The 22,881-nt window shown below is 39.0% G+C and overlaps 1 protein-coding gene and 1 pseudogene across 2 annotated transcripts in view; one reads left to right on the top strand and one right to left on the bottom strand.

Annotated features, from left to right (window-relative positions):
- Positions 1 to 4,696: 4,696 nt before the first annotated feature.
- LOC147003456 (small ribosomal subunit protein eS19 pseudogene) lies at positions 4,697 to 5,135 on the bottom strand (annotated as a pseudogene).
- Positions 5,136 to 14,065: 8,930 nt separating this feature from the next.
- LOC110297407 (NACHT, LRR and PYD domains-containing protein 9B) overlaps positions 14,066 to 22,881 on the top strand; it is a 47,097-nt gene continuing 38,281 nt past the window's right edge. Inside the window, exons 1-3 of one of the 2 annotated variants that reach the window (XM_085841019.1) lie at positions 14,066 to 14,336; positions 17,955 to 19,533; positions 21,377 to 21,541. In XM_085841019.1, coding sequence (XP_085697145.1) covers positions 14,066 to 14,336; positions 17,955 to 19,533; positions 21,377 to 21,541 — 2,015 coding nt within the window. The remainder of the gene's footprint in view (positions 14,337 to 17,954; positions 19,534 to 21,376; positions 21,542 to 22,881) is intronic. The other variant, XM_085841020.1, reaches the window with a different exon arrangement.

Here is a 22,881-nt window from a genome sequence, read left to right as displayed (position 1 = left end):
TAATATTAAGTGAGATGACACAAACTTAAAAGACAAATATTTTCCATTGTATGAGGATCTTAGCCTATAACGTCCCAAGAGCAACGAATTCCTTCTGGGGCTCGGCAGATATCTCAGCAATTAAGAGTACTTGCTGCTCTTCCAGAGAACCTGGGTCTTGTTCCCGATACTCAGATGATGGCTTAAAAACGTCTGTAACTCCAATTTCAGGGGTTTCAGTGCCTTCTTCTGGCCTCTGAGGATACTTGTGGTTATATAGGAATGCATGTGGGCAAACCATTCATGAGCATAAAAAATTTTTAAACTTTTACATCTTGAGAAGTGTATATAGCCTTGTCAAATCAAGCACACCTTGTACAAGTCCCACGAGGTTTTTATTCCTAAAGATGGGAGGTTCTGTGTCTCACTGAGTGCTCAATTACAGCTGTCATGTGATTGATTACTTTGAATAGCAGAATAAATTTTTGAGCATCCTAGATCCTAGATCTTAGATTTTGATTTCAAGAAATGCAGACCCAGGCCGGGTAGTGGTGGCACATGCCTTTAATCCCAGTGCGTGATTGGGAGGCAGAGGCAGGTGGATTTCTGAGTTCGAGGCCAGCCTGGTCTACAGAGTGAGTTCCAGGATAGCCAGGGTTACACAGAGAAACCCTGTCTCGAAAAACAAAAAAACAAGCCGGGTGTGGTGGCGCACGCCTTTAATCCCAGCACTCGGGAGGCAGAGGCAGGCGGATTTCTGAGTTCGAGGCCAGCCTGGTCTACAAGTGAGTTCCAGGACAGCCAAGGCTACACAGAGAAACCCTGTCTCGAAAAACCAAAAAAAAAAAAAAAAAAAAAAAAAAAAGCAGACCCTGGAAGAACGTTTTTTTTTCTTTAAATGAAATGTTGTCAAGGGTAATCATTTGATAGGAAGGCACTGCATTTCCTCCATATTTCCCATGTATATATGTAAATATATGTAAATATGTCTATAGTCTTGCTTAGAATACAGAGGGTAGTAATTGGTGTTGACTGAGGAAAGGACACACGAGTCATGAACGAGGATAAAATGTTTGGTTTTGTGTTTGTTATTAAGCATAGAGCACCCAGTATTCCCAAGTGGTATCCCATCCAAGTACTATCTAGGCTTGACCCTGCTTAGCTTCCGAGATCAGACAAGATTAAGCACAGTCTAGGCAGGATGGCCATAGACAAAGTTATTTTTCCAAGTTTTATATCTGCATTTACATTTATTTTATGGATGTTTTGCCATGCACATATGTCTGTCTGCTATGTATGTGCCTGGTCCCTGTGGAGGTCAGAAGAGGGTATCGAGTCCACTGGAACAGGAGTTACAGGTGGCTGTGAACCACTCTATGGATGCTAAGATTCACTCAGGTCTTCTGCAAGAGCAGCCAATGCCCTTAATCCCTGAGCCATCTCTCCAGCCCATGGATTTTCTTCCCTTGTTTAATTTGTTTTGTCATAGTGAACATGTGAATTATTCTGAGGTAGTTATTATAAAGGTCATGTTCTTGATAAAGCAGTTGTCAATTAGTGTAATAGGAGTTAGACCTGGCTAGTAACTGAGTACATTGGTTGCACTGATCCACTTAGAAGGTGAGTTGGTTTTTTTTTTTTTTAAATTACTTTGTGGGGAGAGTTTTTTTTTTCCACATGAGAACATTCTTCAATTTATTTTTTCCATTAAAAAATGTAGCCATTTTAATTAAATATTTCAGCATTAATATGTCTCGATACAATGAATACTACTTTTAGATAAAGTAAGATTGAATTTTGTTCGTTATTTCTTTTTTTATTAGATATTTTCTTTATATATATTTTAAATGCTATCCAGAAAGTTCCCTATAACCTCCCTCTGCCCTGCTCCCCTACCCACCCATCCCTGCTTCTTGGCCCTGGCATTCCCCTGTACTAAGGCATATAAAGTTTGCAATACCAAGGGGCCTTTCTTCCCAGTGATGGCCAACTAGGCCATCTTCTGATACATATGCAGCTAGAGATACGAGCTCTGGGGGGTACTGGTTAGTTCATATTGTTGTTCCACCTATAGGGTTGCAGACCCCTTCAGCTCCTTGGGTGTTTTCTCTAGCTTCTCCATTGGGGGCCCTGTGTTCTATCCTGTAGGTGACTGTGAGCATCCACTTTTGTATTCGCCAGGCACTGGCATATCCTCATACGAGACATCTATAACAGGGTCCCTTTAGCAAAATCTTTCTGGCATATGCAATAGTGTCTGGGTTTGGTGGCTGATTATGGGATGGATCCCCGGGTGAGGTATTCTCTGGATAGTCTATCCTTTCGTCTTAGCTCCAAACTTTGTCTCTGTAACTCCTTTCATGGGTATTTTGTTCCCTATCTAAGGAGGAATGAAGTATCCACCCATTGGTCTTCCTTCTTCTTTTTTTATTATTTTTTATTACATCTTTTCCTCAATTACATTTCCAATGCTATCCCAAAAGTCCCCCATACCCTCTCCCCCACTTCCCTACCCACCCATTCCCATTTTTTTGGCCCTGGCGTTCCCCTGAACTGGGGCATATAAAGGTCTTCCCTCTTCTTAATTTTCTTGTGGCTTGCAAATTGTATCTTGGGTGTTCTATGTTTCTGGGCTAATATCCACTTATCAGTGAGTGCATATATAATGACTTTTTTTGTTATTGGGTTACCTCTCTAAGGATGATATCCTCCAGATACATCCATTTGTCCAAGAATTTCATAAATCCATTGTTTTTAATAGCTGAGTAGTACTCCATTGTGTAAATGTGCCACATTTTCTGTATCCATTCTTCTGCTGAGGGACATATGGGTTGTTTCCAGCTTCTGGCTATTATAAATAAGGCTGCTATAAACATACTGGAGCATGTATACTTATTACCAGTTGGAACTTCTTCTGGGTATATGCCCAGGAGAGGTATTGCTGGATCTTCTGGTAGTACTATGTCCAATTTTCTGAGGAACCTCCAGACTGACTACCAGAGTGGTTGTACAAGCTTGCAATCCCACCAGCAGTGGAGGAGTGTTCCTCTTTCTCCACATCCTCACCAGCATCTGTCGCCTGAATTTTTGATCTTAGCCATTTTGACTGGTGTGAGGTGGAATCTCAAGGTTGTTTTGATTTGCATTTCCCTGATGATTAAGGATGTTGAACATTTTTTCAGGTGCTTCTCAGCCATTCGATATTCCTCAGTTGAGAATTCTTTGTTTAGCTCTGAACCCCATTTTTAATGGGGTTATTTGAATTTCTGGAGTTCAGCTTCTTAAGCTCTTTGTATATATTGGATATTAGTCCCCTATCAGATTTAGGATTGGTAAAAATACTTTCCCAATATGTTGATGGCCTTTTGGTCTTATTGACAGTGTCTTTTGCCTTACAGAAGCTTTGCAATTTTATGAGGTCACATTTGTCAAATCTTGATTTTACAGCACAAGCCATTGCTGTTCTGTTTAGTAATTTTTCCCCTGTGCCCATATCTTTGAGGCTTTTCCCCACTTTCTCCTCTATTAATTTCAGTGTCTCTGGTCTTATGTTGAGGTCTTTGATCCACTTAGACTTGAGCTTTGTACAAGGAGATAAGAATGGATCAATTTGCATTCTTCTACATGATAACCGCCAGTTGTGTCAGCACCATTTGTTGAAAATGCTGTCTTTTTTCCACTGGATGGTTTTAGCTCCCTTGTCAAAGATCAAGTGACCATAGGTGTGTGGATTCATTTCTGGGTCTTCAATTCTATTCCATTGGTCTACTTGTCTGTCACTATACCAGTACCATGCAGTTTTTATCACAATTGCTCTGTAGTACAGCTTACTGTCAGGCATGGTGATCCCATGAAAGGTTCTTTTATTGTTGAGAATAGTTTTTGCTATCCTAGGTTTTTTATTTTTCCAGATGAATTTGCAAATTGCCCTTTCTATCTCAGTGAAGAATTGAGTTGGGATTTTGATGAGGATTGCATTGAATCTGTAGATTGCTTTCAGCAGGATAGCCATTTTTACTATATTAATCCTGACAATCCATGAGCATGGAAGATCTTCCATCTTCTGAGATCTTCTTCAATTTCTTTCTTCAGAGACCTGAAGTTCTTATCATACAGATCTTTCACTTCCTTAGAGTCACGCCAAGATATTTTATATTATTTGTGACTATTGTGAAGGGTGTTGCTTCCCTAGTTTCTTTCTCAATCCGTTTATCCTTTGTGTAGAGAAAGGCCATTGACTTGTTTGAGTTAATTTTATATCCAGCTACTGCACTGAAGCTGTTTATCAGGCTTAGGAGTTCTCTGGTGGAATTTTTGGGGTCACTTATATATACTATCATATCATGTGCAAATAGTGATATTTTGACTTCTTCCTTTCCAATTTGTATCCCCTTGAACTCCTTTTGTTGTCGAATTGCTCTGGCTAGGACTTCAAGTACTATATTGAATAGGTAGGGAGAAAGTGGGGAGCCTTGTCTAGTCCCTGATTTTAGTGGGATTGCTTCCAGCTTCTCTCCATTTAGTTTGATGTTGGCTACTGGTTTGCTGTAGATTGCTTTTATTATGTTTAGGTATGGGCCTTGAATTCCTGATCTTTCCAAAACTTTTATCATGAATGGGTGTTGGATTTTGTCAAATGCGTTCTCAGCATCTAATAAAATGATCTTTTTTTTTTTTTAAATGAATGAGGCAATTTATTAACCCACCATCCTTTGTTCTAATGCTTCTTGTTGGCAGCTGCCACCTGTCCAGCGATCCTGTCTAGATCTCTCTGTCCCTGAGGTGTTAGCTTGCGGTCCCCATCTTGGTCCTTTTCCACCATTTTCAGCCCCTCCAGGGCTTGGAGGACCTGGCAGGCCACACTCTTAGAGCCTCTGCTGAAGTGGCTAGGTCTGACATTGTTTCTCTGCTGTCCTCTGTAGATCTTGGTCATGGAACCAACCCCTGCACCACCTCAGAGGTACAGGTGCTGTGCTGTGGAAGCAGCTTGTGTGTAGAACCAGTTCTCATCATATGGGGCAAGCTCTTTATGTTTGGCTAGCTTGTCTGTGTCCACCCATTCGGGGACTTTCAGCTTCCCAGACTTTTTGAGGAAGGCTGCCAGAGCTTTGATGAACTCTATGCTGGTTAACGTCTTTTACAGTAATTCCAGGCATCGTGCGGCCTTCGTGCTGCCAGTCAGGGGAAAGGGGATCATGTGGTTTTTGTCTTTGAGTTTGTTTATATAGTGGATTACATGGGTGGATTTCTGTATATTAAACCATCCCTGCATCCCTGGAATGAAGCCTACTTGATCATGACGGATGATCGTTTTGATGTGTTCTTGGATTAGGTTTGCGAGGATTTTATTGAGTATTTTTGCATCTATATTCATAAGGGAAATTGGTCTGAAGTTCTCTATCTTTGTTGGGTCTTTATGTGGTTTAGGTATCAGAGTAATTGTGGCTTCATAGAATGAATTGGATAGAGTACCTTCTGTTTCTATTTTGTGGAATAGTTTGAGAAGAGTTGGAATTAGGTCTTTTTTGAAGGTCTGATAGAACTCTGCATTAAACCCATCTGGTCCTGGGCTTTTTTTGGTTGGGAGACTATTGATGACTGCTTTTATTTCTTTAGGGGAAATGGGACTGTTTAGATCATTAATCTGACCCTGATTTAATTTTGGTACCTGGTATCTGTCTAGGAAGTTGTCCATTTCATCCAGGTTTTCTAGTTTTGTTGAGTATAGCCTTTTGTAGTAGGATCTGATGATGTTTTGGATTTCCTCAGGTTCTGTTATGTCCCCCTTTTCATTTTTGATTTTGTTAATTAGGATACTGTCCCTGTGCCCTCTAGTTAGTCTGGCTTAGGGTTTATCTATCTTGTTGATTTTCTCAAAGAACCAGCTCCTGGTTCGGTTGATTCTTTGAATTGTTCTTTTTGTTTCTACTTGGTTGATTTCAGCCCTGAATTTATTTCCTGCTGTCTACTCCTCTTGGGCGAATTTGCTTCCTTTAGTTCTAGAGCTTCTAGGTGTGCTGTCAGGCTGCTAGTGTATGCTCTCTCTAGTTTCTTTTTGGAGGCACTCAGGGCTATGAGTTTTCCTCTTAGGTCTGCCTTCATTGTGTCCCATAAGCTTGGGTGTGTTGTTCAGTTTCCACGTGAATGTTGGCTTTCTACTATTTATGTTGTTATTGAAGATCAACCTTAGTCCGTGGTAATCTAATAGGAGGCATGGGACAATTTCAATATTTTTGTATCTGTTGAGGCCTGTTTTGTGACCTATTATATGGTCATTTTTGGAAGAGGTACCATGTGGCGCTGAGAAGAAGGTATATACTTTTGTTTTAGGATAAAATGTTCTGTAGATATCAATTAAATCCATTTGTTTCATAACTTCTGTTAGTGTCCATGTGTCTCTGTTTAATTTCTGTTTCCAGGATCTGTCCATTGGTGAGAGTGGGGTGTTGAAGTCTCCCACTATTATTGTGTGAGGTGCAATGTGTGCTTTGAGCTTTACTAAAGTTTCTTTAATGAATGTGGCTGCTCTTCCATTTTGAGCATATTTATTCAGAATTGAGAGTTCAACTTGGTAGACTTTACCTTTGATGACTATGAAGTACCCCTCCTTGTCTTTTTTGATAACTTTGGGTTGGAAGTCGACTTTATTCGATATTAGAATGGCTACTCCAGCTTGTTTCTTCAGACCATGTGCTTGGAAAATTGTTTTCCAGCCTTTTACTCTGAGGTAGTGTCTGTCCTTTTCCCTGAGGTGGGTTTCCTGTAAGCAACAAAATGTAGGGTCCTGTTTGTGTAGCCAGTCTGTTAGTCTATGTCTTTTTATTGGGGAATTGAGTTCATTGATGTTGAGAGAAATTAAAGAAAAGTAATTGTTGCTTCCTGTTATTTTTGTTGTTAAAGTTAGGATTCTGTTCTTGTGGCTGTCTTCATTTAGGTTTGTTGAGGGATTACTTTCTTGCTTTTTCTAGGGTGTAGTTTCTGTCATTGTGTTGGTGTTTCCCCTTTATTATTCTTTGAAGGGCTGGATTTGTGGAAAGATATTGTGTGAATTTGGTTTTATCATGGAATAGTTTGAGAGTTTTGTTGGGTATAGTATCCTGGGCTGGCATTTGTGTTCTCTTAGTGTCTGTATAACATCTGTCCAGGATCTTCTGGCTTTCATAGTCTCTGGTGAGAAGTCTGGTATAATTCTAATAGGCCTGCCTTTATATGTTACTTGACCTTTTTCCCTTACTGCTTTTAATATTCTATCTTTATTTAGTGCATTTGTTGTTCTGATTATTATGTGTCAGGAGGAATTTCTTTTCTGGTTCAGCCTATTTGGAGTTTTGTAGGCTTCTTGTAGGTTCATGGGTATCTCTTTCTTTAGGTTTGGGACTTTTTTTTTTTTTTCTATAATTTTGTTGAAGATACTTGCTGGCCCTTTAAGTTGAAAATCTTCATTCTCATCTATATCTATTATCCTTAGGTTTGGTCTTCTCATTGTGTCCTGGATTTCCTGGATGTTTTGAGTTAGGATCATTTTGCATTTTGCATTTTCTTTGATTCACTTAGACTTGAGCTTTATACAAGGAGATAAGAATGGATCAATTTGCATTCTTCTACATAACTGCCAGTTGGACCAGCACCATTTGTTGAAAACACTGTCATTCTTTCACTGGATGGTTTTAGCTCCTTTGTCAAAGATCAAGTGACCACAGGCCACACAACATTTCTTAATTAAAAATTTTTAAAAAATTTATTCAACCTAGAGCAAACATTGTTCAAAAATATCCAGTATCAGTATCTTACTATTCATACAGAGGTTCTCACAAGGACATGGGTTTACATTCAGACCTGAGAAATGTCCCTTGGAGTATATGGTGGCAGGCACACAGGCAAACATTGTCAACCCTCTTTTACTCTATTGATGAACTGTTCTTTTTATTGACTTTTTCTTTTCAGTTGGTTACCAGTCCCTCTGACTGTGACCTTAGCATTAAGGTTTTTGTTTTGTTCGGTTTGGTTTGGCTTGCTTGGCTTTCCTTTTATTTTTTCTTAGTTTTTTCTTATTTATGTGCATTTTACACATCAAACATATTAATAATACTGAGTATTTTGAGAATCCGATAATACATAAAATTTTGTGAAACTTTTATATTCATATCCTTTTATACCCTAAAATATCATTAATGAATATTTAATACTATCCATAACTGAGGATCCTATATTCAATGTTGAGTACTAAACTGTTTCAAAACATACAAAGTATTCTTTTGGAGTTAAGCATAGTAAAAGAGCATGAAATATTAAAAATGAATCATTAAGAAATATATTCAAAAGCCCTTATATGGTACCACCTGACATAGTGAGAGAGTACTTAAAATGCATTATATATCTGTGTACATTATCTAAAAATCAGTTTACTTAAAAAAATCATCAGTGTTTCTAGGAGAGAAATTATTTTATCAGTAAGTATATTTTAAAAGTTTTAAAATAGCAAAAACTCTTTGAAGTTGAACATTAAGAAAATTCTAATTTCTAGCATAGTGAGAAAAATTATCAATAATATTTCTATGATGTTTGTAGAGCATATTAATATTTTCTTTCTTTTTATTTATTATTATTATTTTTAATATATATTTTAATTTTAATATTTTATTACATATTTTCCTCAATTACATTTCCAACGCTATCCCAAAAGTCTCCCATACCCTCCCCCCCACTCCCCTACCCACTCACTCCCACTTTTTGGCCCTGGGGTTCCCCTGTACTGGGGCATATAAAGTTTGCAAGTCCAATGGGCCTCTTTCTTTTGATACATATGCAGCTAGAGTCAAGAGCTCCGGGGTACTGGTTAGTTCATAATGTTGTTGCACTACAGGGTTGCAGATCTCTTTAGCTCCTTGGACACTTTCTCTAGCTCCTCCATTGGGGGCCCTGTGATCCATCCAATAGCTGACTGTGAGCATCCACTTATGTGTTTGCTAGGCCCCGGCCTAGTCTCACAAGAGACAGCTATATCAGGGTCCTTTCAACAAACGCTTGCTAGTGTATGCAATGGTTACATCGTTTGGAGGCTAATTATGGGATGGATCCCCAGGTATGGCAGCCTCTAGATGGTCCATCCTTTTGTCTCAGCTCCAAACTTTGTTTCTGTAACTCCTTCCATGGGTGATTGTTTCCAATTCTAAGAAGGGGCAAAGTGTCCACACTTGGGTCTTCGTTCTTCTTCAGTTTCATGTGTTTTGCAAATTGTATCTTATATCTCGCTATACTAAGTTTCTGGGCTAATATCCACTTATCAGTGAGTACATATCATTTGAGTTCTTTTGTGATTGTGTTACCTCACTCAGGATGATGCCCTCCAGATCCAACCATTTGCCTAGGAATTTCATAAATTCATTCTTTTTAATAGCTGAGTAGTACTCCATTGTGTAAATGTGCCACATTTTTTTGTATCTATTCCTCTGTTGAGGGGCATCTGGGTTGTTTCCAGCTTCTGGCTATTATAAATAAGGCTGCTATGAACATAGTGGAGCATGTGTCCTTCTTACCAGTTGGGACATCTCCTGGATATATGCCCAGGAGAGGCATTGCAGGATCCTCTGGTAGTACTATGTCCAATTTTCTGAGGAACCGCCAGACTGATTTCCAGAGTGGTTGTACAAGCTTGCAATCCCACCAACAATAGAAGAGTGTTCCTCTTTCTCCACATCCTTGCCAGCATCTGCTGTCACCTGAATTTTTTATTTTTAAATTTTTTTTATTATGTATTTTCCTCAATTACATTTCCAATGCTATCCCAAAAGTCCCCCATACCCTCCCCCCCCACTTCCCTACCCACCCATTCCCATTTTTTTGGCCCTGGCGTTCCCCTGTACTGGGGCATATAAAGTTTGCATGTCCAATGGGCCTCTTTTTCCAGTGATGGCCGACTAGGCCATCTTTTGATACATATGCAGCTAGAGTCAAGAGCTCCGGGGTACTGGTCAGTTCATAATGTTGTTCCACCTATAGGGTTGCAGATCCCTTTAGCTCCTTGTGTCACCTGAATTTTTGATCTTAGCCATTCTGACTGGTGTGAGATGGGATCTCAGGGTTCTTTTGATTTGCATTTCTCTGATGATTAAGGATGTTGAACATTTTTTCAGATGCTTCTCAGCCATTCGGTATTCCTCAGGTAAGAATTCTTTGTTTAGCTCTGAGCCCCATTTTTTAATGGGGTTATTTGATTTTCTGGAGTCCACCCTATTGAGTTCTTTATATATATTGGATATCAGTCCCCTATCTGATTTTGCTAGGTAAAGATCTGTTAGTGGCCTTTTTGTCTTATTGATGGTGTCTTTTGCCTTGCAGAAGCTTTGCAGTTTCATGAGGTCCCATTTGTCAATCCTCGATTTTACAGCACAAGCCATTGCTGTTCTATTCAGGAATTTTCCCCCTGTGCCCATATCTTCAAGGCTTTTCCCCACTTTCTCCTCAATAAGTTTCAATGTCTCTGGTTTTATGTGAAGTTCCTTGATCCACTTAGATTTGACCTTAGTACAAGGAGATAGGAATGGATCAACTCACATTCTTCTACGTGATAACAACCAGTTGTGCCAGCACCATTTGTTGAAAATGCTGTCTTTCTTCCAATGGATGGTTTTAGCTCCCTTGTCAAAGATCAAGTGACCATAGGTGTGTGGGTTCATTTCTGGGTCTTCAATTCTATTCCATTGGTCTACTTGTCTGTCACTATACAAGTACCATGCAGTTTTTATCACAATTGCTCTGTAGTAAAGCTTTAGGTCAGGCATGGTGATTCCAACAGAGCTTCTTTTATCCTTGAGAAGAGTTTTTGCTATCCTAGGTTTTTTGTTATTCCAGATGAATTTAGAGATTGCTCTTTCTAATTCGTTGAAGAATTGAGTTGGAATTGTGATGGGGATTGCATTGAATCTGTAGATTGCTTTTGGCAAGATAGCCATTTTTACAATGTTGATCCTGCCAATCCATGAGCATGAGAGATCTTTCCATCTTCTGAAATCTTCTTTAATTCCTTTCTTCAGAGGCTTGAAGTTTTTATCATACAGATCTTTCACTTCCTTAGTTAGAGTCACGCCAAGATATTTTATATTATTTGTGACTATTGAGAAGGGTGCTGTTTCCCTAATTTCTTTCTCAGCCTGTTTATTCTTTGTGTAGAGAAAGGCCATTGACTTGTTTGAGTTAATTTTATATCCAGCTTCTTCACTGAAGCTGTTTATCAGGTTTAGGAGCTCTCTGATGGAATTTTTAGGGTCACTCATATATACTATCATATCATCTACAAAGAGTGATATTTTGACTTCATCTTTTCCAATTTGTATCCCCTTGATCTCCTTTTGTTGTCGAATTGCTCTGGCTAGGACTTCAAGTACAATGTTGAATAGGTATGGAGAGAGTGGACAGCCTTGTCTAGTTCCTGATTTTAGTGGGATTGCTTCAAGCTTCTCACCATTTACTTTCATGTTGGTTACTGGTTTGCTGTAGATTGCTTTTATCATGTTTAGGTATGGGCCTTGAATTCCTGATATTTCCAAGACTTTTATCATGGATGGGTGTTGGATCTTGTTGAATGCTTTCTCAGCATCTAACGAGAGGATCATGTGGTTTTTGTCTTTGAGTTTGTTTATATAATGGATTACATTGATGGATTTCCGTATATTAATCCACCCCTGCATCCCTGGAATAAAACCTACTTGGTCAGGATGGATGATTGCTTTAATGTGTTCTTGGATTCGGTTAGTGAGAATTTTATTGAGTATTTTTGCATCTTATGAATATACATAAGGGAAATTGGTCTGAAGTTCTGTATCTTTGTTGGATCTTTCTGTGGTTTAGGTATCAGAGTAATTGTGGCTTCATAGAATGAGTTGGGTAGAGTTCCCTCTATTTCTATTTTGTGGAATAGTTTGTGCAGAACTGGAATTAGATCTTCTTTGAAGGTCTGGTAGAACTCTGCAGTAAACCCATCTGGTCCTGGGCATTTTTTGGCTGGGAGACTATTAATGACTGCTTCTATTTCTTTAGGGGATATGGGACTGTTTAGATCGTTAACTTGATCCTGATTTAACTTTGGTACCTGGTATCTGTCTAGAAATTTGTCCATTTCTTCCAGGTTTTCCAGTTTTGTTGAGTATAGCCTTTTGTAGAAGGATCTGATGGTGTTTTGGATTTCTTCAGGATCTGTTATGTCTCCCTTTTCTCATTTTGTTAATTAGGATGTTGTCCCTGTGCCCTCTAGTGAGTCTAGCTAAGGGTTTATGTATCTTGTTGATTTTCTCTCTTTTTATTTTTTTATTAGATATTTTCTTTATTTACATTTCAAATGCTACCTGCAAAGCCCCCTATACACCCCCTGTAATATTTTCAACTGTTAATATTCAACAAACAAAATAATCATTTTAAGATATATTTCATTGTTATGTTTCCTTTTTAATTACTGATTTTTATTAATTTGGATACTCTCTCTGTGCCCTCTGGTTAGTCTGGCTAAGGGCTTATCTTGTTGATTTTTCTCAAAGAATCAGCTCCTGGTTTTGTTGATTCTCTGTATAGTCTTTTTTTCTTTTTTGTTTCTATTTGGTTGATTTTAGCCCTGAGTTTGATGATTTCCTGCCATCTACTCCTTTTGGCTTAATTTGCTTCTTTTTGATCTAGAGCTTTCATATGTGCTGTCAAGCTGCTAGTGTAAGCTCTCTTCAGTTCCTTTTGGAGGCACTTAGAGCTATGAGTTTTCCCCTTAGGACTGCCTTCATTGTGTCCCATAAGTTTTGGTATGTTTTGCCTTCATTTTTCTTAAATTCTAAAAAGTCTTTAATTTCTTTCTTTCTTTCTTTCTTCTTGACCAAGCTATCATTGAGTAGAGTGTTATTCAGCCTCCATGTGTATGTGTGCTTTCCGTTGTTTTTGTTGGCATTTAAGACCAGCCTTTGTCTGTGGTGATCTGATAGGATGCATGGGATTATTTCAATCTTGTTGTATCTGTTGAGGCCTGTTTTGTGATCAATTATATGGTCAGTTTTGGAGAAGGTACCATGAGGTGCTAAGAAGCAGGTATATTCTTTTGCTTTAGGATGAAATGTTGTAAAAATATGTTAGATTCATTTGTTTCATAACTTCTGTTAGTTTCACTGTGTCCCTGTTTAGTTTCTGTTTCCATGGTCTGTCCATTGCTGAGAGTGGGGTGTTGAAGTCTCCCACTATTATTGTGTGCTTTGAATTTTAGTAAAGTTTCTTTTATGAATGTAGGTGCCCTTGCCTTTGGAGCATAGATGTTCAGAATTAAGAGTTCATTTTGGTAGATTTTTTCTTTGACCAGTATGAAGTGTCCTTCCTTATCTTTTTTGATAACTTTTGGTTGAAAGTTGATTTTATTCGATATTAAAATGGCTACTTCAGCTTGTTTCTTGGGACCATTTGCTTGGAAAATTGTTTTTCAACCTTTTACTCTGAGGTAGTGTCTGCCTTTGTCACTGAGGTGGGTTTCCTGTGTGCAGCAAAATGCTGGGTCCTATTTATGTATCCAATCTGTTAGTCTACGTCTTTTTTTTTTTTTTTGGAATTGAATCCATTGATGTTAAGAGATATCAAGGAAACGGGATTGTTACTTCTTGTTATTTTTGTTGTTAGAGGTGGAATTATGTTTGTGTGACTATCTTCATTTGGTTTTGTTGAAAGATTACTTCTTTCTTGCTTTTTCTAGTGTGTAGTTTTCCATTGGCTTGGCTTTTCAAGATAGGGTTTCTCTGTGTAGCCCTGGCTGTCCTGGAACTCTCTCTGTAGACCAGACTGGCCTCAAACTCAGAGATCTCTGGCTGCCTCTGACTGCTCTGAGTGCAGGGATTAAAGCTGTGTGCCACCAGTGCCTGGCCATTAATTTTCACACATGCTTCATATAAATTATAGTGAAAGGGTGAAGGATGAATCCACATATATCTGAAGGAAAGATAGCGTAATATCAATAACTTTGAGCCTTTTGAAGTTGTTGAGATTTGACACATCTAATTATTCCTCAGGTATCATTTATGTCTTTGTTTTGAAGATTATCAAGCTCTGGAATCTGAGATCACTATTGAAGATGGCGGGCTCATCTGGCTATGGCTTGCTGAAGCCTCTGCAAAAACTGAGTGATGAGGAGTTCCAGAGATTTAAAGAGCTTCTCAGAAAAGAGCCTGAGAAATTTAAACTCAAACCAATATCCTGGACAAAAATCGAGAATTCTTCCAAAGAAGACCTGGTAACGCTATTGAACACACATTATCCAGGACAGGCATGGGATATGGTGTTAAGCCTGTTTCTACAGGTCAATCGGGAAGACCTCTCAATCATGGCTCAGAAAAAGAAGAGACGTAAGTGAGAATGGAGAGAAAGGGGAAATGTTGGGAACTAGCCTTGGCTGCTGGCAGGGCATGGAGTCAGGTGGAAACAGGAGCAGTGAAGGGGAGGAAGTCATTTGTTTCATGGAAGACAGGATAGAGTGGAAGCTCATCTCTGAATGGCTTCTCTTACTCTGACAATCTTTCTATTGAAGGCTTTGTTTATGTACAACATTTCCTCAGATTTTTTTTTAAATTAAGAAACAAACATTAAGCTTCATATTTTTTTATTTAATTTAATTTTTAATTTATTTTTTACATTCCATATTCTATTCCCTGCCCCATCCTCCCTCCAACTGCTCCATATTCCACATCTCCTCCCTACCCTACCCTGTCTCCATGTGGATGCCCCCATCCCCCACCCCACCTGACCTCTAAACTCCCTGGGGCCTCCAGTCTCTTGAGGGTTAGGAGTGTCATCTCTGAATGAACAAGGACCTGGAAGTGCTCTACTGTATGTGTGTTAAGGACCTCGTATCAGCTGGTGTATGCTGCCTGGTTGGTGGTCCAGTGTTTGAGACTCAGGGGTCCAGATTAATTGAGACTACTGGTCCTCCTACAGGATCACTCTTCTCCTCAGCTTCTTTCAGCCTTCCCTGATTCAACAACAGGGCTCAGCTATTCATTGGTTGAATGCAAATATCTGCATCTGACTCTCTCAGCTGCTTGTTGGGTTTTTCTGAGGGCAGTCATGATAGATCCCTTTTTGTGAGTGCTCTATAGCCTCAGTAATAGTGCCAGGCCTTGGGACCTCCCTATTTTATTCATTGATTACACAACTTTTCAAAATAAATTTTCTTCTAAAGTCTTCCTTGATTACATAAGAATATCAACAGAGGAACAAATCAAGCAAACAGCAATTTTATGAAAACTAAAAATTAACATTATGATAATCAAATTCCTTTTAACTCAATATCTTCTTCCATAAGATTGATGCTGTAAAGACTTGCAGTTATAGAAATGCTAGCCAGGATGACTCTATTTGAATTTTTTCTGTTTCAGTTTGGCACAGTATTAATAGATCTAAAGTTCCTACTACCTATTATATCAAACTTGGCTTTCTACAAAAGTTCAATCTCTCTGACACTTATTTAATTCTTCCTTTCCTTCCTCTATATTTCTTTTATGTTTGGCATAGGACCATTGCTCCTTTTTTTTTTTTTGATTCTTAAAATATTGTGTAGCTCCTTGATTAAGCAAAGGGAGTCCATCAGAAAAGTTCTGGTCGGACAAGTCTGTTCAGGAAGGCAAGCAGTTCAGTGACCCAAAATGCCTTCCTCAGTCATGAATTCCTGTTTCAATAAGATTCCTAACTTTAATACAATTCTGTAAAGAACAAATGAACATCAGGATTCCTAAATCTCCTCACTTTTACCTTCAGGAAGTTACCAAGGCTTGTCATTAACTGTATGATCACAATCTCTTCCTATTCATACAAGTTCTTTAGTTCTGAGGCTGAACATGATTCAACTACAGTTTGTCTGATTCTAAATTTCCCTAAATTTTTCTTCTTCAGTAATTTTCTCAAATCCTCTGTCTCATACTTACTAATAACACTCTTTAATCATCTAAATGTTTCTTAAGTAAGTAATATTTCTTAAGAACAACTCATTTTCTGTGTAACTGTTTATTTTGGGGAACTTTCATTTATTGCATTCTGTTTTGCACCAGCTTTTTGTTATCACAGTTCTAGCTTTCAGAGAGTATCCTTTAACAGCAAGAAATAGAAATATAGCAAAAGGTGTGTTGCATGTTGGTCCAGTGTGCCCCTGTCCATTGAAACATATTTGCAGCCCAACACTAACAATTATGTGGAAATATAGGACATCTTTTTTTTTTCAAAATAGAACAAAAAAGTAATAGATTTAAAATTCCATGCAAATACCAATTTTATGTTTTGAAAAGATATTTGAGTATTTATATTAAAGATATTTGAAAAATTATATGAGTATTTTGCTTATACATATGAATATGCTCCACATGCAAGCAATGCATGTGGTGGCCAGAAGAGGGCAGGAAGCCCTAGGACTGAACTTAACAGTTGTCAGAGGCAATGTCTGTGCTGGGAACTGAACCCAGATCCTCTGGGAGAATAGCAAGTTCTCTTAACTCCCTGAACATCTCTAACACACCAATCACTGATGCAATTCCTAGTAAATCCCAGAGAAGACTGTAGGCTCCTGCCTTCTGAAAGCATGGTACAGAAGAATCTCTTCAAATGTGTTATTGTCCACATGCTGGCTGCATGCTAACTTCCTTCATAAATAACCAGAGAAAGAAACACCTTCTCTCAATCTTCTTTGACTGAGGACATTGACCCAAATATGTTAAATAACATATCTAAAACTACGAGATGCATACAATTTAACCCAGGGCAACACCTTGATCAGGATTCTTACCCATAGACTTAAAACCCTATAATCCCCAAGTTGGATTTACTGCATTTTTACCTGAAGTAAATCTTGCTGTGACTAAGCATAGAATTCTAAACATATTTATCAAATTGAAAAATTATAAATAAAATGATTCTTAAATGCTTTACTGAAGATAGGAAAGTTTTAAACTGAATCTAACTCATAGTCATTTACAAATGAAGTACTTACAGATTTCCCCTGGGAGGTACCATGCCCTTTATAAATTTGTAATGCAAGAAATACCCAGAACTCAGGCTTTACTGTAGCTGTTGCTCAAAGGTGAATTACCAGTTTGGTCATAATGCTTTTATAGGCAATATATCAAATATATTATAACCCCGGGTATGGGGAAACAACTAACTGAGGGTCTAGGCTTTAGGACCTATGTTGGGTACCAAGGGGATATGTGCTAGCTGAGTTCCTTTTCTTTTACTTTCTTTTTTTTAAAAAAAAAACAAGATTTATTTATTTATTTATTTATTTATTTATTTATTTATTTATTTATTGTATACGAGTACACTGTAGCTGTCTTCAGACACAGCAGAAGAGGGCATCAGATCCCATTACAGGTGGTTGTGAGCCACCATGTGGTTGATAGGAATTGAACTCAGGACCTCTGGAAGAGCAGTCAGTGCTCTTAACCGCTGAGCCATTTCTCCAACTTCTGAGTTCATTTTCTATGTGAATTAAAGCATGTAAGAGCAGGAGTAGTCTAGGGAAGGTGAATGTAAAATGTATTGGCATTATAGATTTTTGAGGAAGAGAAGGGGTCCTACATATGGGACACAGTATTCACACACTGCCTTTAGCAGTGAGTTGCCACTTTTCACAAGCATGGAAAGTGTTGCATGCAATATTTTCTTTATTTAGAGGTGTGGTCATAGAAAACTGGTTGGTTGATTGGGGTTAGGATGGGACCCTAACCATGCTTTGTTTGTGGTGTCATAATAAAGGAAAACCTGCATTAGGTGCAGGTGAAGGAGATGGGAAGTTGTTGTAGGGGAAAAGGTAGGTGTGGCTCTCCACCCTTTTGTTTCTCCTCAGGAACAATGGCCTTGATGGTGATACAGATGTGTAGGTCATTCATTAGGCATGTATGTGTTTAAGAAATACTGCAATTCATTCTTTGGAGTATTCTATTCCTAATTGTCCTGTATTCTGATTTCATCCCACTCAGATAAACAAACTAAATACAAAAAGTTTATGAAGACTACATTTCAAAGGATATGGACAATGGAGACCAACACTCATATACCTGATAGAAACTACCATTTAATTGTAGAAACCCAGTACAAAGCATTGCAGGAAATATTTGATTCTGAGTCAGAGCCAGTCACTGCAATTGTAACAGGTGCAACAGGAGAAGGAAAAACCACTTTCTTAAGAAAAGCAATGTTGGATTGGGCATCAGGAGTTTTATTGCAGAACCGGTTTCAGTATGTTTTCTTCTTCTCCGTCTTCTTACTTAACAAAACCACAGAGTTAAGCTTAGCTGAGCTTATCTCAAGTACGTTGCCTGAGTCTTCAGAGACAGTGGATGACATTTTATCTGATCCAAAAAGAATCTTGTTTATCCTGGATGGATTTGATTACCTGAAATTTGACTTGGAACTCAGGACAAACTTGTGCAATGACTGGAGGAAGAGGCTGCCAACACAAATCGTCTTGAGTAGTTTGCTACAGAAAATAATGCTCCCGGGATGTTCTCTGCTTCTTGAATTGGGACAAATAAGTGTACCAAAAATCCGTCATTTGCTGAAGTATCCAAGGGTGATAACTATGCAAGGATTCTCTGAGCGGTCTGTAGAGTTCTATTGTATGTCCTTCTTTGATAACCAGAGAGGCATAGAAGTAGCTGAGAATTTAAGGAATAATGAAGTACTCCATTTATGCAGCAATCCTTATCTATGCTGGATGTTCTGTAGCTGTTTAAAGTGGCAGTTTGACAGGGAGGAGGAAGGGTACTTTAAGGCTAAAACAGATGCGGCTTTCTTCACAAACTTTATGGTTAGTGCATTCAAATCAACATATGCCCATAGTCCGTCCAAACAGAACAGAGCCCAATTAAAGACCTTGTGTACCTTGGCTGTAGAAGGAATGTGGAAAGAGTTGTTTGTTTTTGACTCTGAAGATCTCAGGAGGAATGGGATATCTGAATCTGATAAGGCAGTATGGCTGAGAATGCAATTTCTCCAGAATCATGGTAACCACACTGTGTTTTATCATCCTACACTACAGTCATATTTTGCTGCCATGTTCTATTTCCTCAAACAAGACAAAGACATATGTGTCCCAGTCATTGGAAGCATACCTCAACTTCTAGGAAACATGTATGCTCGTGGCCAGACCCAGTGGCTCCAGTTAGGCACATTTTTGTTTGGACTCATCAATGAACAAGTCATCGCCTTACTCCAACCATGCTTTGGCTTTATACAACCCATATATGTAAGACAGGAAATCATTTCGTACTTTAAGTGTCTTGGTCAACAGGAGTGCAATGAGAAACTGGAAAGAGCCCAGAATTTGTTCTCCTGTCTGCGTGACAGCCAGGAGGAAAGATTTGTAAGACAAGTGGTGGATCTATTTGAAGAAATTACTGTTGATATTAGTAGTTCAGATGTATTGTCAGTGACTGCATATGCTCTGCAGAAATCCTCCAAATTAAAGAAACTTCACCTGCATATACAAAAGAGAGTTTTTTCAGAAATCTATTGCCCAGACCATTGTAAAACAAGAACCTCTATAGGCAAAAGACGGTGAGTACATCTCTGAACCTTGTCTACAGTTGTTCAATATTTGCCTAAGTGCCCAGTGCATTATTTTATAGAAGTGTCCATGCTGTATCCACATAAATTCATGATGAAGTCAGAGGAAGATGTGGGGAGTCTTTCTCTATTCTCTGCCTCCATTCCTTGGGAAAGTCTCTCACCATCTTGATCAGGCAAACTGATCAGGAAGATACTAGGATCTAACTGTTTCCATTTTCTAATGCTGGGCCAACAGCCTCAAGCAACCATGTCCACCTTTCAATGTCAGTACTATGGATCTGAACTCAGGTTCTCTTGCTTGCACAACAAATACTCTTACCTGTCGATCCCTCCTCCTAGTATGGTAAAGTTCTTTTATGCCTATGCTTGATTGTTTAGATGACACAGTCAGAAAGGCTTTCTATTGGGTTTTCACATTGTTGTTTGGAGCTGTGTGGCTCCAAACAGCCACGTCTTGACTCCCTCCATTCACACAAAGAAAAAAATTGTCACAGGGCCAATATGAGGTGGAAATGTGAGTAACTTTAGTGCAGTGTCTAATGCTTGCCTTCATCCATAGTATGTTTAGGGTGTCCTGGTGAGTACATTGAGTTGGTGGTTATACTAAGTTGCTCTAGTTGACATGCCTCACATCGAATTAAGGTCGCTAGCTCCTACAAATGTGGTCTTTTAAATGTGTAAGTCTTTTACTGAACATACTAAGTAGTTCCCTCAGGACTCCCAAATATCTACCCTAATTCACATAGAAATCATGTTTTGTCACTAAAACAAGAGGCACTAGAACCCAGTAAAGAACCCAGTAAAGTTGGATACCTTCAGCAGTGAATCACAGATAGTAATAGTGAATCCACAACAGATTCAGTTCTAGTTTATCTCCTCTCAGGCCATGCCTCTTTATTATAATTTTTCAGTGCATTGATGTGTAATTTCATTCCTATACATAAAGCATCTGGGTTACTCTCGCTTTCTGTTCAGTTTGGTTTCCCTTCTACCTCACCACCCTATTTCTTTACAAGTTCCTTTCTCACATTGACATCTCTTTGTTTTGTCAGCTATGGAGCTTAACGAGGGTTAACCTCAGAGTGCCTAGGGGTTTGGAACTGAGCATTAGACCCTGGTGGGCTCACTTGTGGAAACAAACTTAATGGTGACTATTCCTCCCTCAGAAGCCAATGGTTAAACCGGAAGAGGTAGACCTCTCCTCGCTTTATTATTGGCTAGTATCAGGCCTGGTCTTTTACAGGACAATTAAGGCATCAATAGCTGCTGTGGATCAAGATTTCAATGTCTATACCATGGCCTGAAGATGGCATTTTGTATCCCACAGTGCTCTCTCCCCTCCCCTCTCTCCCCCCTCTCCTCACCACTCCTTACATCTCCTCTCTTTGCCTCTCCTCCCCTCACCTTGTTCCTTTCCTGTCCTTTCTTTCTTTAAAAAAAGATTTATTTATTTTCTTCAATGTATATGAGTGTTTTTCCTGCATGTATGTTTATGTACTTTGTGAGTACAGTGCCTGTGCAGCCCAGACGAGGCCATTTGGTCCCCTGGGACTTTAGTTACAGATGGTTGTGAGATTCCACATGCATTCTGGGAATCAAACTTGTGACCTTTGCAAGAGCATGAAGTTGTCTTAACCTCTTAGGCATTTCCTGCCCCAGGGTCACTTTGTTAATCACTATGCTGATTTGATCCATTTTATTTGTATAAACTTCTCCCAGTTTCAATGGTAACTCTCAGATTTGAGGGAGTTGGGAGTGATCTGCCTATTTGGGGGAATGACTTTAGTTGGATTTAGCCTTTAGAGAATAATGATGTGTTATCTCACTGCAGAAATACAGCCGAATATTGGAAAACATTATGTGGCATTTTCTGCAACTTACATGTGTTGGATCTGGACAGCTGTCAGTTCAATGAAAAGGCCATACAGGACCTCTGTCATTCGATGTCTCCATCTCCTACGGTGCCTCTGACTGCTTTTAAGCTCCAAAGCTTGTTGTAAGTTTAATAGTCTCCCATCATTTAAGTAGACAGAAGAAATTCCCTCCCTTCAGGAGAAGACTAAAGCATGAATAAATGCAGAACTGAAATTCAAGAATAGTAAATACAATAGTACCCAAGTCACATATTTGAAGTTTTCTGTGTCACACACACACACACTTGATTTATGTGTGGTTTAAGAGCCTATACATCTAGTGTGTGTGTGTGTGTGTGTGTGTGTGTGTGTGTGCACGCGGGCTCACACATGTGCATGCTAAAATAGCACTCAAAAAAAGGATTGACTATATTCTAGAGACTACAATGAATGTTAATTAAAGTCTATTTTAGAATTATTTTTAGTTGTGAGTATGTATGTGTGCATCTGAATTGGGTACTTTGGAGCCGGAGTTCTAAGCAGCTGTGAGCTTCCTGTCGATCTGTGCTGGGAAGTGGATTCTGGTTCTTTGCAAGAAGAGTATGTGCTCTTAACCACGGAACCATGTGTCCAGCCCAGTGTTAATCTCTAAGTCATCATGATGACGTTATCATGAGGAAACATAGCCTGGAATAAGTCTGCTTACATTTTTCCTTGAAGAGGGAATGAATACAAAAAGAAAAAAATAATTTTCTGAAAAGTCTGCAACCCATTCTATGACCATTATAGATTGTGATGCCATAAAAATATTAATGCTTAATAAGCCAGGTGATGGTGGCGCATCCTTTAATTCCAACAGTATGGAGGTAGAGGCAAGGAGATCTCTGAGCTTGAAGGCAGCCTGGTCTACAGAATAAGTTTCAGGACAACCAGGGATATACAGTAAAACCCTGTCTCAAAAAAAAAAAAAAAAAAAAAAGAACCAGAAAACCATTAGTATTTAAAGAGAAATGGGCCCTTTACTTGGGAGACACAGCTAGAAACATTAATACAGATACAAGTATCTGTGTTATACATAAAGCATAATTCTGGTTTGGTTTCAGTTGCACTGAAAATACCATGACCAAAGGCAGCCTGGGGAAGAAAAGTGCCTATTTCATCTTTTTACCACTCCTTGGTCATAATCCATCAACAAGGGCGGCCAGGGCAGGAACCTGAAGGCAGGAGGTGATGCAGAGACCATAAAGAAAATGCTGTGTGCTCGCTGGTTTCCCCATGACCTGCTTCCACAATCTTTCTTATTCAGATAAGACCAACCTTCACAGGGGGAATTGCCCCCTCACAGTGGCATTGCTACGCTGATTTGTGATGAATAAAATGCCCCATAGGCATATCCTTCCGACAGAGGCAATCCCTCAATTCAGGTTCCCATTTCCCAGATAATGTCAAGTTGGCAACTTCGATTAGCTGGGACAAGGCAATG

Source organism: Mus caroli, unplaced genomic scaffold (assembly GCF_978045245.1).
Source record: "Mus caroli unplaced genomic scaffold, Mus_caroli_1 scaffold_8, whole genome shotgun sequence".
Taxonomy (NCBI): Eukaryota; Metazoa; Chordata; class Mammalia; order Rodentia; family Muridae; genus Mus; species Mus caroli.
Note: the sequence above shows the minus strand (reverse complement) of the source record. Positions and strands in the feature narration are given on the sequence as shown.